This window comes from Mercenaria mercenaria, chromosome 1, assembly GCF_021730395.1.
Source record: "Mercenaria mercenaria strain notata chromosome 1, MADL_Memer_1, whole genome shotgun sequence".
In the NCBI taxonomy this organism is placed as follows: Eukaryota; Metazoa; Mollusca; class Bivalvia; order Venerida; family Veneridae; genus Mercenaria; species Mercenaria mercenaria.
The window spans coordinates 78582846-78600752 of record NC_069361.1 but is presented as its reverse complement, the minus strand read 5'-3'; the positions used below and the strand labels follow the sequence as shown (position 1 = coordinate 78600752).

Below are 17907 nucleotides of genomic sequence, written 5' to 3'. Positions count from 1 at the left end.
TGTCTAGAGAGTGGAAATACCTGTGCAGAATAAAGATTATTACAACTTATTAGGATTACCAAGTGGTTAGTTTGAAGTTTGGTCAGTTGTGAAAGTCAGGAATTCATATTCAGAGGGGTTTTAATGTGTTTTTAATACAAATATGTAGTAATGTGAAGTCTTTGGAGTTATCAATATAATGTGATTTTTTGGTTACGAAAAGTGGTACATGTTATTGCGTATGAAGATAATATATACACCTGGAATTTGTGTTATTTCTCCCAGTATGTTGGGATGTGTAGATTTGAAGTGATGTTGACTGCTGTTGCTTATTAAGCCACATGTTTAACATATGTTATGCATTTGTCATTGATATTTAATTATCTGATTCAGTATAAATATTCATTCTCAGTGACCTAATTTAAGCCATTTTACCCTTTAAAAGATTCTATAGTTTAAATGTTTGATTAGGTTATTGGGTTAGAATTTACTGGGTACGATACTGTAATATCAAGGATTATTTCGAAACCAAAATATATTGCTAATTTTAAAAGTAGTCCAGCAATGCAAAGTGAAAATTATTCTCTTTAAAATATTTCTGAATTTCCAGTATTGGCTTTTATATGCCCAAAGGGATGAATTATGTTATACCCCCGAAGGGACGTATTATGTTATACACCCAAAGGGATGTATTATGTTACAACGCCGGTGTCGGTCTGTCTGTCCGTTAGCAATTTCGTGTCCGCTCTGTAAGTCTTGATCCCCTTGAAGAATTACAAAGAAGCTTGATACAAATGTTCACCACATTGAGACAACGTGCAAAAGCGCATGTTTTGGATGGCTCACTTCAAGATGAAGGTCACACTTGGGGGTCAAAGGTCGTATGACTTTGTTTTGTGTCTGCTCTATAACTCTTGAACTGCTTGAAGGATTTTAAAGAAACATGGCACAAATGTTCATCACATCGAGATGAGGTGCAGAGCGCATGTTTCAGATGGCTTGCTTCAAGGTCAAGGTCACACTTAGGGGTCAAAGATCATACCTTTGGACGTATATTGCTCCGCATTGCGGTGCTCTTGTTTACACTTTCCATGATATACAAGAAGGGTTACAGACTACCAAAAATGAAATGAAAGGGAATCTTTGATTTAGTGAAATTAAGGCACTGAAATTACCCAGATTCTTTATTATGTCTCCCCCAGGAGACATATTGTTTTTGACCTGTCCGTCCGTCCGTCCGTCCGTCCGTCCGTACGTCACACTTCATTTCCGAGCAATAACTGGAGAACCATTTGACCTAGAACCTTCAAACTTAATAGGGTTGTAGGGCTGCTGGAGTAGACGACCCCTATTGTTTTTGGGGTCACTCCGTCAAAGGTCAAGGTCACAGGGGCCTGAACATTGAAAACCATTTCCGATCAATAACTAGAGAACCACTTGACCCAGAATGTTGAAACTTCATAGGATGATTGGTCATGAAGAGTAGATGACCCCTATTGATTTTGGGGTCACTCCATCAAAGGTCAAGGTCACAGGGGCCTGAACATTGAAAACCATTTCCGATCAATAACTAGAGAACCACTTGACCCAGAATGTTGAAACTTCATAGGATGATTGGTCATGAAGAGTAGATGACCCCTATTGATTTTGGGGTCACTCTGTCAAAGGTCAAGGTCACAGGGGCCTGAACATGGAAAACCATTTCCGATCAATAACTAGAGAACCACTTGACCCAGAATGTTGAAACTTCATAGGATGATTGTACATGCAAAGTAGATGACCCCTATCGATTTTGGGGTCATTCCATTAAAGGTCAAGGGGCCTGAACATTGAAAACCATTTCCAGTCAATAACTTCAGAACCACTTGACCCAGAATGTTGAAACATAATAGGATGATTGGTCATGCAGAGTAGATGACCCCTAACGATTTTGGGGTCACTTTGTGAAAGGTCAAGGTCACAGGGGCCTGAACATTGAAAACCATTTCCGGTCAGTAACTTCAGAACCACTTGACCCAGAATGATGAAACTTCATAGGATGATTGGTCATGCAGAGTAGATGACCCCTAACGATTTTAGGGTCACTCTGTTAAAGGTCAAGGCCACAGGGGCCTGAACATGGAAAACCATTTCCAATCAATAAATTGAGAACCTCTCGACCCAGAATGTTGAAACTTCATAGGATGATTGTTCATGCAGAGTAAATGACCCTTATTGTTTTTGGGCCCACTCCGTTAAAGGTCAAGGTCACAGGGCCCTGAACATTGATAACCAGTTCTGATCAATAACTTGAGAACCACTTGACCAAGAATGTTGAAACTTCATAGGATGATTGAACATGCAGAGTAGATGACCCCTATTGATTTTGGGGTCAGTCTGTTAAAGGTGAAGGTCACAGTGGCCTGTTCATGTAAAATCATTTTTTGGAAATAACTTGAGAACCACTTGACCTACAATGTTGAAACTTAATAGGATGATTGGACATGCAGAGTACATGACCCCTATTTATTTTGAGGTCACTTGATCAAAGGTCAAGGTCAGAGGAGCCTGAACAGTGACTTGAGAACCACTAGGCCAAGAGTGTTGAAATTTAGCGGGATGACTGGACATGCCAAGTAGATGATCCCTATTGCAGCCAACCATCAGTGTCTCTTTGATTTTTGCTCCTGACCCCTATTGACTTCTTTCCTATAGGACTTTGCATTGGGGGAGACAGGCGCTTTTTTACAAAAGCATTTTCTATTTGTTCTTAAAAGTGTCTACCCTCCCGCTTAGCTAAATAGAGAGAGCGCCAATCTACGGATCGCAGGGTACTGAAATACTGTTGAAAAACGGCCTTAAACCCAAAACAATCAAACAAAACAAACAAATATAAAAGTGTGTAACTGGCCTCATTGTTACACTGTTGGTTAAATGTTAACGTACTTGGACAGATTTCTGTCACTGCATGAGAAATTTTCAGGATTCTCACACTATATGTCAGTGTACATAATTTATTTTCCTTATCGCCAATAAAATGCAGTGAAAAATTGTTAGATAAGCTGAATTAGCCAAAATTCACTATTCATCATTTTTGTGGTTTCGTTTATCAGTGCATGCTTAGTCCTTTATTTACATTAGTATGATTAATTTTGATGATTTTTTGTATGTAATATAGCTGTGATTTTGTTTAGCAGTATAAGATAAGTAAGTAATTTTATGATATCTGCCAGATGACATAAGCGAAATGGAGGAGCCCAGTCCATCAAACACTGAGGAAATCAGTTCAGCTGAATCTGCTGAGTCACCCACTCAGTTGAAGGTCAACGGAGGTAACATCTTCAGCTGTTGAGAATGATCTACATATTTTATATATATCATCGCATGATTGGCTGATAAAAATGCGGGACAGATTTAAGGATTGTTATACCTCATTTTGGAATGCAGGGACAATATATTAAATGACAGAATGGTCCATTCATTAACAGCAGCTTACTAACAATCTGAATTGCAGATGATTATTGTTATTGTACATTGCTTAATAGCATGCTGGTAAAGGTATACAATTTTTCAGTCAGGTCTTTAATTTGATGTTATTTATTTTATTCTCTTTTCATAGACCATGACTTTTTTTTAAATGGTCTGCTCTTCGATTCAATAGGTCAGAAGTTTGATATCCAGACATGGTAGATCTTTTGTCTGACATTTTGACAGAAGATAGTGTGTCTGAAGTTGATTATTCTCCATAAATTTCTGTCATGTGGAGAAGTTGTAAGCTTCTTGGAGTGACAGAATCTGGCCTGGTACAGAATCCATGGACATGAAAATTTCTCAAGTATACTTGAGCCGTGTCATGAGAAAACCAACATAGTGCAGTCTGGTCAGGATCCATGCTGTTCGCTTTCAATACCTATTGCAATTAGAGAAACCGTTAGTGAACATCATGGATCCTGACCAGACTGCGCGGATGTGCAGGCTGGTCTGGATCTATGCTGGTTGCAAAGCCACTGTATTGGTTTTCTCATGGCGCGGCTCACTTAATTAAGTACTGGTCACATTGTTCACAAATAGGAAAAAAATGTGAATATTACCGAGTATTCAGTAGTTTACATGAAAATGATTTTTGTGTAACATGATGTGATTTAGATTGCATTTGTATGTAGTAAATGTATCACAAATTTTAGGAATGTGACACCGTGTCAAAATAGTCTCATCCTTAGGCCAAAGTAAATTGCATCCTAGTTCTTAAACTATGCGGTTGTTGTTGTTTTTAGTATTAACTGAAAACAGGGACAGGCTGAGCAGTTTTGGTTGGCAGGGTTGAAAAGAAATTTAAGGAAAAAAAAAGGAAAACATTTAATTTTGGGATAAGCAGGAACAAAGATTCACGTACAAATACTGGCCAAGCATATATCAAGTAGAAGGCATGAATTAGATAATATATTTAACTGTAAAGTGTGTAAGTGTTCACCCATTGTCAAGTGTCAAGAAGTTAATTGTATGTACATGTATTTATTAACTGAACATAATCACTTGTTCAACTGCATCCACTTCTCACTAAGAAAACATTTTTGAATTTTGTTCATCTGACATCATCAAGCAAATACAAACATTGAAACAGACTACAACAGTCTGGGTTTGAGACAGTTGTCTGGTACACATTTGTTGAAAATACCACTAGATTTTTATTAGTTTGATGTAGTTTATCTAAATATGTATCTTTTATGACCAAGTACATGTTTGGCGGGTCATTTCAGAAGTTGGTTTGACATTTATTTGAAAATGCAATAGCTGTTTTTAGCTCACCTGTCACAAAGTGACAAGATGAGCTTTTGTGATAGCGCGTCGTCCGTCGTCCGTCCGTCCGTCCGTCCGTACGTGCGTGTGTCCGTAAACTTTTGCTTGTGACCACTCTAGAGGTCACCTTTTTATGGGATCTTTATGAAAATTGGTCAGAATGTTCACCTTGATGATATCTAGGTCAAGTTCGAAACTGGGTCACGTGCTATCAAAAACTAGGTCAGTAGGTCTAAAAATAGAAAAACCTTGTGACCTCTCTAGAGGCCATATATTTCACAAGATCTTCATGAAAATTGGTCAGAATGTTCACCTTGATGATATCTAGGTCAAGTTCGAAACTGGGTCACGTGGTGTCAAAAACTAGGTCAGTAGGTCTAAAAATAGAAAAACCTTGTGACCTCTCTAGAGGCCATATTTTTCATGAGATCTTCATGAATATTGGTCAGAATGTTCACCTTGATGATATCTAGGTCAAGTTCGAAACTGGGTCACGTGGGGTCAAAAACTAGGTCATTAGGTCTAAAAATAGAAAAACCTTGTGACCTCTCTAGAGGCCATATTTCTCAATGGATCTTCATGAAAATTGGTCAGAATGTTCAGCTTGATGATATGTAGGTCAAGTTCGAAACTGGGTCACGTGGGGGTAAAAACTAGGTCAGAAGATCTAAAAATAGAAAAACCTTGTGACCTCTCTAGAGGCCATATTTTTCATGAGATCTTCATGAATATTGGTCAGAATGTTCACCTTGATGATATCTAGGTCAAGTTCGATACTGGGTCATGTGGGATCAAAAACTAGGTCAGTAGGTCTAAAAATAGAAAAACCTTGTGACCTCTCTAGAGGCCATATTTCTCAATGGATCTTCATGAAAATTGGTCAGAATGTTCACCTTGTTAAAATGTAGGTCAAGTTTGAAACTGGGTCACGTGCGGTCAAAAACTAGGTCAGTAGGTCTAAAAATAGAAAAACCTTGTGACCTCTCTAGAGGCCATATTTTTCAATGGATCTTCATGAAAATTGGTCAGAATGTTTACCTTGATGATATCTAGATCAAGTTCGAAACTGGGTCACGTGGGGTTAAAAACTAGGTCAGTAGATTTAAAAATAGAAAAACCTTGTGACCTCTCTAGAGGCCATATTTTTCATGAGATCTTCATGAATATTGGTCAGAAGGTTCATCTTGATGATATCTAGGTCAGGTTCGAAACTGGGTCACGTGGGGTCAAAAACTAGGTCATTAGGTCTAAAAATAGAAAAACCTTGTGACCACTCTAGAGGCCATATTTTTCATGAGATCTTCATGAAAATTGGTGAGACTGTTCAGCTTGATGATATCTAGGTCAGGTTCGTAACTGGGTCATGTGCCGTCAAAAACTAGGTCAGTAGGTCGAAAAATAGAAAAACCTTGTGACCTTTCTAGAGGCCATATTTTTCACGAGATCTTCATGAAAATTGGTGAGAATGTTCACCTTGATGATATCTAGGTCAAGTTTAAAAGTGGGTCACGTGCCTTCAAAAACTAGGTCATTAGGTCAAATAATAGAAAAACCTTGTGACCTCTCTAGAGGCCATATTTTCCAATGGATCTTCATGAAAATTGGTCAGAATTTTTTATCTTGATGATATCTAGGTCACATGTGCTGAAAAACTAGGTCACTTTGTCAAATAATAGAAATAACGACGTCATACTCAGTTCAACACTGGGTCATGTGGGGATAGGTGAGCGATTCAGGACCATCATGGTCCTCTTGTTATATTTTGCTCTGCTAAATTAAGAAAGGAACTAAATATAGCTACTGGGCTGGTCAGCAACTGTATTTTTTATGTTTATTCATTTTTGAGGAGGCATACAGTTAGTACATCCCTCATTTTAATTGTTACATAGTCACATATAGTATTTATAGTTACCTCTTGAGCAGCCTCAGATTTATTGTTCTATATTTTTGATGTTTTCAAAGAGCTTAAAACATCATTTTATATTTATTGAAAATGCCTGTGGAACAACCACAATATATCTTGTAACTGTCCGAATTTTCCACATAACCAAATTGCTAAAGGAAAAAAATTACCGTAGATACCCATGTATAATGTGCACCCCCGATTTTAGCCCAAAATCCTGGGATAAAAACAGTTTTGGTCAATTTTGAGGTGGACGGAAAACGAAAGTAGAGTTTACATCAACACAGGTAATAAATTTTACATCCGCGGCGGAGAGCAGCGTCGGTCTCGCGGTACTATCGATATTTGTTTTCTCGAAAATAAAACCAGTAAAATATTGTTATATTTTTTGTTTTTTCTTTTTAATTAAATATTTTGAATAAATAGAAAGCAACTGTTTCAGTATTTTGGAATGGTATCAGTGTCAAAATGATATGAGCTTCTTAATTCAAACCGATAACAGAAGGTGTGATAGTCTTTTTGTTACGATCAAATGGCCAGTAAGTCGAAAAGAATTGGAACCACTGCCTTACCCTTGCATGATCGTAAGAGGCGACTTATAGGGTCTTAACACTTGGTTTTGTAGTAACTCTGTGATTCCAGCAGGTATGCAAAGTTTGATTCCATACCTCGTGTTTTTATTTCGATGTAAATGAGATGTGGAACCAAAATATGTAGTCCTGTTTGGTGCCATATAACCTATACTGTGTCGGTGCGCCATAAAACCCAAATAAATAAATAACGATCAAATGGCCAGTAAGTACTCAGTACCGGCAATTAGCATGTCACCTCGTGTCAATTCTGTTGTTCACAGTATGATCGCGGTTAAAGATAATACTTGATCTTTAATAAGTATCATAATTTTTGTGATTTTTAGCTCATCTGATTTTTTGAAAAAAAATGATGAGTTATTGTCATCACTTGAGCGGTTGTCGGCGTCGGCGTCGGCGTTGCCTGGTTAAGTTTTATGTTTAGGTCAGCTTTTCTCCTAAACTATCAAAGCTATTGCTTTGAAACTTGGAATACTTGTTCACCATCATAAGCTGACCCTGTATAGCAAGAAACATAACTCCATCTTGCTTTTTGCAAGATTTATGGCCCCTTTTGGACTTAGAAAATATCAGATTTCTTGGTTAAGTTTTATGTTTAGGTCAACTTTTCTCCTAAACTATCAAAGCTATTGCTTTGAAACTTGGAATACTTGTTCACCATCATAAGCAGACCCTGTACATCAAGAAACATAACTCCATCTTGCTTTTTGCAAGATTTATTGCCCCTTTTGGACTTAGAAAATCAGTTTTCTTGGTTAAGTTTTATGTTTAGGTCAGCTTTTATCCTAAACTATCAAAGCTATTGCTTTAAAACTTGCAACACTTGTTCACCATCATAAGTTGACCCTGTATAGCAAGAAACATAACTCCATCCTGCTTTTTGCAAGATTTATGGCCCCTTTTGGACTTAGAAAATATCAGATTTCTTGGTTAAGTTTTATGTTTAGGTCAACTTTTTCTCTTAAACTATCAAAGCTATTGCTTTGAAACTTGCAACACTTGTTCACCATCATAAGCTGACCCTGTACAGCAAGCAACATAACTCCATCCTGCTTTTTGCAATAATTATTGCCCCTTTTGGACTTAGAAAATCATTTTCTTGGTTGAGTATTATGTTTAAGTCAACTTTTCTCATAAACTATCAAAGCTTTAAAACTTGCAACAGTTTTTCACCATCATAAGTGGACACTGTACATCAAGAAACATAACTCTATCCTGCTTTTTGCAAGAATGATGGCCCTTTTTAGACTTAGAAAATCATGGGTAGGACAATATTTCTATTACACAAAAAAAAATCAGATGAGCGTCAGCACCTGCAAGGCGGTGCTCTTGTTAAATATTTCTTTCATCAAAATACTTTTAAGTTTATATGAAATTAATTTTGTTTGAAAGAAAAATAAATCATTCGATCTTTTAAGGAACGTAACGGCAATTTTAGATTTTAGCGATGACATATAGCATGGAGAGTAGTTTCTTTTTACCAAAATGGCGAAAATCGGAAACAAAACTTGCTTTGAAGTTGGAAAATTGTCTATACCTGTGTATTTATAATGTGCACCCACTATTCGGGGGTGGTCCCGGGGTAAAAAAAACTGCGCATTATACAAGGGTATCTACGGTAATACTTTCTGAAACTCCTAAGATTTAAAATTAATACATAAGAAACATCCCATACAGGTTCAAAATGTCTGAAAAATGTTTATGGAACATCCCTTATTTATTATTACTGGCTTTGTTTATTACCACTTGAAAATGCTTTTATGTGAACTTTACCTGGGATAGTATACCTAACATTTCGTCCTTTAGTATAGTATAACCCATAGTGATTTCAGAGTATCCTATATGTATCCTAACTTGATTGTTGTTTTCTAAAATAACAAAGGTTTTAATAAATGTAGGAGGTTTTGTTAAAAGAGTTGATTAATTGGTGGAATTTTTGGTTAACTACATACTTTCATAACTAAGTAGGAGGGAGATAGGAGAGGTCATCTTTTTTATAGATAACATATAAATGGCAAATGTTACATTAGCAGTTTACAGTCATTTATTGGATTACTTCTTTTTAGAAAGATCAAATTAACTGCTTGATTTAATTCATGAAGATGCAGAGATCTTTCTAAAAAGAGGAAATTTTACAGAATCTGTTGGAATTACTAACACGTTTTCGAAAGAGAAACTTGAAAGTGGTTCGGATTCAAGTTCAATTGTAAGTTCATCTGACAACGAGTACAGTAGTTCAGCAGATGAATCAGACACTGAGAGCAGTGATTCAGCACCAGTAAGCTTGCATGTAACTAAAAGACAAATTACTGAGGAAAATAATGGATTTATTGGCGATTCAGATAATACAAATCAATTGAATGTGAGTCATAGTAGAAGTGAGATTAATATTGATGATATTGAACTGCTATCTGTTAACCAAGGTGCTTTCGGATTACTACAGTTAGATAAAGAAATGGATGTGAATGAAGAAACTCAGGGAGAAGTAACAACAGAGATGATGACATCAAAGGATTCAGATAATGTTTCTGAACAGCAGGCTGGACCTGATGCTTGGATGAAACATGGAAAAGACTTTGAGGAGAAAGAGACAGTAGATGAAGTTAAAGGCGAAGTGAAGCCATTGGATTTTGATGGAGATCCTGGAGGTGCTGCAGTAAATGTAATAGATGACAATGTAGGACCAGTTGATAATAAAGTGGGATTGAGTGAGACGGACATGCTTGATATAATTGATAAGTTAACAAAAGACGATGATGCTGATGAACAGTCACCTGAATTAGAATCGGATATGTCTTTCGGAAACTTGAATGAGAACAAATCAGCAAGAGATATTGAATTTGAAAAGTTTATTAGAGGTGAAGAAGTTCTTTCAGTTGATAATATTTCTCCAGTTGTTTCAGACAATGAGTGTAATAGTATTGAAAATAATTCCTCATCCAGTCACTCAAATTCTGGGTCTGAGGATGAGATTTCTTGCACTGACAGTGATTTATCAGGTGATGAAGGAGCAATTGGGACATGGAGTCCTTCACCTTTGTATTCCAAATCATTTGGTGATTTTGACGAAGAAGAAGAGATCGAAAATGAGGAAATGGATGTTGAAGAGAAAAATAATAATGTGCTTGTTGGTTACGAATATTTTGGTGCAGATAGTGTAAACACTTCCGGGGGTCAGCAAGAAAATGAGTTAAGCAGCTTGAGAGCTGATGTGAAAGGTCTAATGGAAGAGATGGAAGCAATGGTTCAGGAAACAGACTCAGATAGTGATAAGAGAAGGTCAGGCGAGTTTATTGATGCAATGGTTGCTGATATAGATAAAACTGTTGAAGGTGCTAATGTTGAAGAATCAGAGCCAATTGTTCCACGAAATGAACCACTTATCTCTATCATGGCAACTGGGACTAGAGAGAGAAGTAAAACTCCAGAAAATGATTTACTTCATGTGAAATTTCAAACACCAACTAACACTTTGTTCTATGATCCAGACTGCCCAATTGTTGAAAAAGTTTCCATGGAAATATCAGATGATCTGATCGATCATGAGGAGGAGGAGAAAAATCTTGAAGATGTAGAAATAAACCAAGACTCACCTCAGAGTGAGGATTTGAATCTTGAAAATGTAGAGGAACTAGAAGCCAAAGTTGTAAAAGATTTGAAAGAGGTGTATAATAACTTAGAAGCTAAAGGAGAAATAGAAGGAGCTATGGATTTACTTAGAGAATCAGGAATAACGAATATGGATGATATTGCATTGCAGTTTGCAAATAAAGTACTAGAACAAGCTAGAAATGAGCATTTGGCAGGAAAAACACAAACTGATATCATTCAAAAACAAGATGGAAATGAAAATGAACAGCAAATTAATAAAGATGTTGAAACAACTTTAGAGGCTTTGCAACAAGATAAAAATGAGACACAGGATCAAAATAGAGTAGATGTTGAAAATGAATTTATCAGTGAAGATATTATTACTGCAGAAGTAAAAGAGAAAGTGTCAGTAAACCCATTTAAGACAAGTGAACCTGAAGATTTGAAAAATAATGATTCAATAAGTACTTTGCACCCTGTGGTAGATACCATATCCGAAAAAGAAACAAAGTCTCAGCTTCTCGGTGAGAAGGATGAAATAACTGGCGAAACAGACAGTGTCTATAGTAAAGAGTTAAATGATACTCCTTCATTTAAAGAAGATGCAAGTGAAATAGAAGTTGAAGAACCTGTAATAATGAGACGAAAGAAAGTGAACAGAGTTGAGGCAGAATCACCAGTTGAGATTGATTCAATGATTATTCATGATATTGACAATTTATCAGAACGTGATATTCAGTCAATGGTAATACATGACATTGGTGAAAGCAAGCTTCATGACGTAATATCTACCTTAGAGCGAGAACATGATGAGATTTTGGTGCATACTAAAATAGGTTTAGATGAAGTGGAAGTGAGACATAGAAGGTTATCTGAGAGCATTGAAGAACAAGAGCATATTATGGAATCAGTAAGTGAATCTAAGTTAAGTGAAGAAAACGTTATAGAACAAGAAAGTGAAAATTTGTTTCAAGAAAACTTTGAGAAAGAAAAAATTGTTGATGATGTAATTGATGACAAAAATGTTGAATTGGAGCCTACTGAAAATAGTGAGGTAAAACATGAAGAGGATTTAGAAAAAGAAGAACATAGATTATTTATCATGGAGAGGGCAACACAACTTATGAAGATGATACTTTCAGAAGGTATTTGTAATCAAAATGAAGTTATTTTTGTTTAGTTATCTTTTTTTTGCATCTTGATTAACATCTATCTCATAGAAATAAGTAGAGATTTGAAGGTCTTTACGGCCTAGCTGCAGCTTAATAGAGGAAGATAAGCTTATAAACTGTAACAGGTATTAGTAAAACATATAGGTTTTTAGGTCATTTATTTATTTATTTATTTATTATACCAGATTTATATAGTGCCCTTTTCATGATAAACACATTCAAAGGCGCTTTATATATAGCAATAGGTCAGTGTTTTTAAAAAAGGAATTAATTTTAAGGTTGAAGATTATAGTAGCAATATGACAATATTTTTATAACAGCCATTTAAAGAAGAATCACTTCTATAAATATCTTGACATGACAAATTTACTGTTGTTCAAGGTTTCCTGCAAAGTCATTGTTCTTACTGACTTGATGCTTAGTAATTGCTGCATCAAGTGTTTAATGCATGGCTATGGTAATCAATATCAGACACATGAAACACATGTTTAGTTGATGCAATCACTTATTCACTCCTCACAGATCAGCCTTTTAGTGCTTATATCTTTGATCTAATACAGTTATAACTGTATTTTGTGCTACTGAAGTATTGAAGTGTATCTCTAGAGTTTTGTACACGTATTTGCTGTTCTATCATGGCAAATTTTTACTGTGACAATCGGGAAAGGTGCCTGTTCCAATATTTAGAGAAAATACAGCTTGGAACTTGGTTTTAAAGTCCATTGTAGGGGGGAAACAATTTTTTCTTAGGAATGTTCATTAACAGTTCCTGCTAAGGAAGGGAAAAGGTCACAGAAAGGGAGTTTAAATATCTCTGTGCTGTAACATATCTGAATTGCTGATGAAAATAAAGTTTGGCTCGGTTTCTGTGTCTGATATGGTTTTAATGTCAGTAGAGCTCAGTATTACTACAGCTTGTTCAATTATGATATTAAGATGTGAAATAATTATATGTCAGCTTGGCAGTATAGGGTGATCAATTGATTACTCTGGCTTGGCATTTTGATATGTTCCATATTGTACCAGATTAATTGAAGCAAATGAATGGCTTGCCTTTGATCAATATTGCTTAACCTATATTTTATATGTGTGTAGCATTTCATTGAGGGGTTCCCAAAGTTTACTGACATAATTTTTAGCTCATCTGATTTTTTTAAAAAAATGATGAGTTATTGTCATCACTTGAGCGGTTGTCGGCGTCAGCGTCTGCGTCGGCGTTGCCTGGTTAAGTTTTATGTTTAGGTCAGCTTTTCTCCTAAACTATCAAAGCTATTGCTTTGAAACTTGGAATACTTGTTCACCATCATAAGCTGACCCTGGATAGCAAGAAACATAACTCCATCTTGCTTTTTGCAAGATTTATGGCCCCTTTTGTACTTAGAAAATATCAGATTTCTTGGTTAAGTTTTATGTTTAGGTCAACTTTTCTCCTAAACTATCAAAGCTATTGCTTTGAAACTTGGAATACTTGTTCACCATCATAAGCAGACCCTGTACATCAAGAAACATAACTCCATCTTGCTTTTTGCAAGAATTATTGCCCCTTTTGGACTTAGAAAATCAGTTTTCTTGGTTAAGTTTTATGTTTAGGTCAGCTTTTATCCTAAACTATCAAAACTATTGCTTTAAAACTTGCAACACTTGTTCACCATCATAAGCTGACCCTGTACAGCAAGAAACATAACTCTATCCTGCTTTTTGCAAGATTTATGGCCCCTTTTGGACTTAGAAAATATCAGATTTCTTGGTTAAGTTTTATGTTTAGGTCAACTTTTTCTCTTAAACTATCAAAGCTATTGCTTTGAAACTTGCAACACTTGTTCACCATCATAAGCTGACCCTGTACAGCAAGCAACATAACTCCATCCTGCTTTTTGCAATAATTATTGCCCCTTTTGGACTTAGAAAATCATTTTCTTGGTTGAGTATTATGTTTAAGGCAACTTTTCTCATAAACTATCAAAGCTATTGCTTTAAAACTTGCAACAGTTTTTCACAATCATAAGTGGACACTGTACATCAAGAAACATAACTCTATCCTACTTTTTGCAAGAATGATGGCCCTTTTTAGACTTAGAAAATCATGGGTAGGACAATATTTCTATTATACAAAAAAAATCAGATGAGCGTCAGCACCCGCAAGGCGGTGCTCTTGTTTACAGAGGTTTTGCATTTCCATGGAGGAGGGGATATTGGTTGGACGGGTTGGGGGAGGGGAGCATTTCCGCAATTAAAAATATCAGATGTGCACAGTTTAGGCAGAGTTATCAGACAGGGAAACACAGTTATACTGATATTACCTGATAGTGAAGAGTAATGACACCAGATTTTACTAATGTCTTTGTTTACACGCTTATCATTTCTTAATATTATGAAATGACAGCTGGGGTATTATGTTTAATTCCACACTGTTCAATTAGTAATGCCAGTTTGTGGTAGCGGTGCCTTATGTGAAGTAATCTTTCTGGAATTAAAGTAAACTGATTCTTGAAACCAAAACCTATGTTTGTAATTAGCCAAGAAGGGGTATCTCTATCACATTGATTGGGCTTTGCAGTATGTTGTTTCCAGACATTCGCGAAAATAGTCTCCACTCCAGATCTGCAGTTGAACACTTTGAATGGAAGCCCTCACTGTTTCCTGTTAAATGAATGAATTTGTCTGTGGTAAGATCAGCAGTCTGTTTTAGACATTTTCAGATATTAATATGGTAATTGAATGTCTCTAAGACAATTGTAGAGCAATTGTTGGTCTTGATGTTTAGGTATTGATTATTCATCAAGCTTGATTGCTTTCAGGACTGGTAAATCTTATTTTGTTACTGTATATTGGTGAATAAACGGGCATAAACCTCTCTCAAATACTGACAAATTTACTCATAACACCATGTAACAGTTCATTATGTAAATTCAAGTTTATGCCCAATGTACCCAGAAATGTAAAGTTAATATTTAATAAAAGTGACAGAAAAGTCTTTGGCAAAAAATGCTCAATCCAATACCATATTTTGAAATGTTTTGGAAGGGTCAAACATACACAATACTTACTGGCAGTCAAGACTTGCATGTATTAAAGTGGGTACTAGTCACTTTACTGCTGAAAATGTTCAATGTTTCTTTTAAAACTCATTCTTTACCAGATTATCATGTTAAATGCTTATATTTTGTTGCTCGATCTTTGAAGCTATCACTGCATGCCTGCCTGCCATGATGATGCATGTTTTTCTAGTATTTTTCATCTTTAACATCTGAAATGTTTTTGATGTATCTATTTAGTGGGAGGTTATGTGTTACTATCAGATATATTGTATCTTTGTAAATATCTTACCTTGAAGCTAAGATGAGCAAAATGGATGTGAGCCCTTTGAAACCAAGTTCAGCAAATTTACCTGTGAGTTCAGTGTATGACACAAACAATTTATGTTAGCTCTGGGGTTTTGCCATACCTTGCGTGTTCAATTATTGAGCAGTTACCAAAGATAAACATTTTTTTTTTCTCACAGAAGTTTCATAATGTTTGTTTAATATGATTTTTGTTACCTAATCAGCACATCTTTCCCATTTTTTACTGGCAGACAGACAAAATATTTGTAAGAAAGAATGATATATTGAGAAAATATTTCTAGGCACATCCATTATTAATTGTTTCTTTCAGTTTCAATATCTTTTATGTTATCTTAGCCCTGCTGCATCTTTTATGAAACTATCCTTTAAAAAATGGAATGATTTCTATGATAGGGCGCAGTCTGATAGTAGACAGATTACAAGAATATCCTTACAGTCTGTCTAAGTATTTTAAGACAGACAGCTGGATATCTTTTAAGGATAAAAGATAAGTTAACATATTTAAAGTTTAAGGATTAGTTCACAGCTTAAAAGATATAGTTCTGCAAAAATCATGAAGGACTGAAAAATCATGAAGGAATGTACCAAAAACCTCTGAAATTATATTCACAGCAGAACCAGTAGGTGTATTGATGGTGGTGGAGGTGCATCTCTGTTAACTGATCATGTAGAGAGAGAAGCTGTTGACAGGATAGTTACCAATGTTAAGTAGCCTGTCCAGTCTGCTTAGTAGAGAGAGCATATTTGTTCCTGATGATGATGATGTTCTAAATGACAATTTTAGACGTATGTCTGAAGTCATTTGTCCTGCACCTTTGGCTTTGTGTTGTGTGGAGAAATTGACAGTTACTTACAGAGGACATATCAGTACTGCTGGTACAGTCACATTTGTTTAACTGAAAGAAAAGGACTTGAACATAAACAAACAAATATTGATGCATTCATAATATAGCATTCTAGTGTCGAAATTAGGCTCATATTGAAGCTTTTGCTAGTCATACAGATTTGAGTATCATCTCATTTATTAGCTCACACACAGGGTGACACCTGATGTAAGAGATTCTCTCACAGAACTAATTGTCATTGATCTGTGCATGTTGATACATTCTCTTGTAATGTCATTATAATGTTTGTTGCTCGCAGTGAGTCACCAACTTCTCCTGCAGCCTGCTTCCATTGTAGTCATGACGACACAGGCTTTCATTGACCTCGTTCTGATTCACAAGGCTTAGAAAAAAGAATCATTCTGCTCTAAAAAGAATAACTTGCATACTAAATGTGCCATTTACTTCCGTTGGAAAGAATAATATTTCATAGACTGTAAACCATTATTATTTTTTTGCATTATTTATGTGACAACTGTTAAATTAAAGGTGATTAATTGAAACTACTTTTTCAGCACATTCCGTCACTGCTTAATATTGTTTTGTTTAAAATATGCTTCCTTTAGAGAACAATAAATAGGTACCGTGTCAGGGAACTAATGTTAACATTTTTCTAATAGTTAAATGCAGGGTGCAGCACAAGACCAAGAGTAATAAAGCTCCCTCAATTTCAACCAAGTTGATTTTTTCTGTGGCAATTTTACGAAAAGTTGTTTTTCCTCCATCTCTGATAATATGGGGAAGTTCTCAGTTCAACCTGTTCAGACTCTAAGAACACTGGTTATATTAACTTGCTGCTGTTTCGTAGCTATTAAAGGCTGCGGAAATGTTAAGTTCACCAGTGAATAATGCTTTCAGACTGTTCGTATTAAGTTCTCCATGTTCCATTCTTGTACAGATTTGATCAGTTATGTCCACTTTGAACTATCAGAATCATTTATGTTTCGATACAGTGGGTTAAAGCTCACTAAGATGTATACACTAGGGGGCTGCACGTCTCTGACTTTTCTCCGAAATGAATTACATCCTCCTGTTTATTTTTGGAACATATTTGCTCAATTAAAAGACAATGGCCCATATTCATCAATATTTTAAGTCTGAAACATATACATTAGAAGTCTAAATATTCTTTTTGCTCGGACATTGTTAAATTAGTGTATGGTTTGATGAAACTTAGCGTGAATATGCCTTTTGAAGCATTAGACAGCTCAGGAAAACTTAGTATTCATTTGCTGCCAACAAAGATATGGCAAGTTCACTTTTCAGACTTAAACACTGATGGATATGGGCCTATGAGGACTCTTGTAATGCCTTGAAAGTCTTTTAAAAACTGTCTTGAGACCAGATGTGACTGAAGCAGCAGCTTGACTTTCATAATATCTGTTTTCAATGTCAGTTGAGGCTTTATATTAAAATGAAGCACAAAATCAATATTAAACTGTTTGAGACAGTCTAAGGTTAAATGAAATTGAAGGTGAAAATTCTGGGAGTTACCTCGTGTGCACAAGTAAGTAAAACGAGGATAACTTGCTACAAGACTTTAAAGTCAGTAAAATTTACAATATAAGATAGAGCAAAATAGAAATTTTGGGTAAAAAGTATATATAACAATTCAAATATATTTCCATGTCAAACTTAAATATGTAGAAATGTAAAGTGAAAATAGAA

General features: G+C 35.7%; 1 protein-coding gene across 2 annotated transcripts in view; it reads left to right on the top strand.

Moving 5' to 3' along the window:
- LOC123532997 (reticulon-4-like) overlaps positions 1–17907 on the top strand; it is a 52318-nt gene that overhangs the window by 18466 nt on the left and 15945 nt on the right. For both annotated transcript variants that reach the window (XM_045314641.2, XM_045314650.2), the window contains 2 exons: positions 3192–3290; positions 9387–11984. In XM_045314641.2, coding sequence (XP_045170576.2) covers positions 3192–3290; positions 9387–11984 — 2697 coding nt within the window. The remainder of the gene's footprint in view (positions 1–3191; positions 3291–9386; positions 11985–17907) is intronic.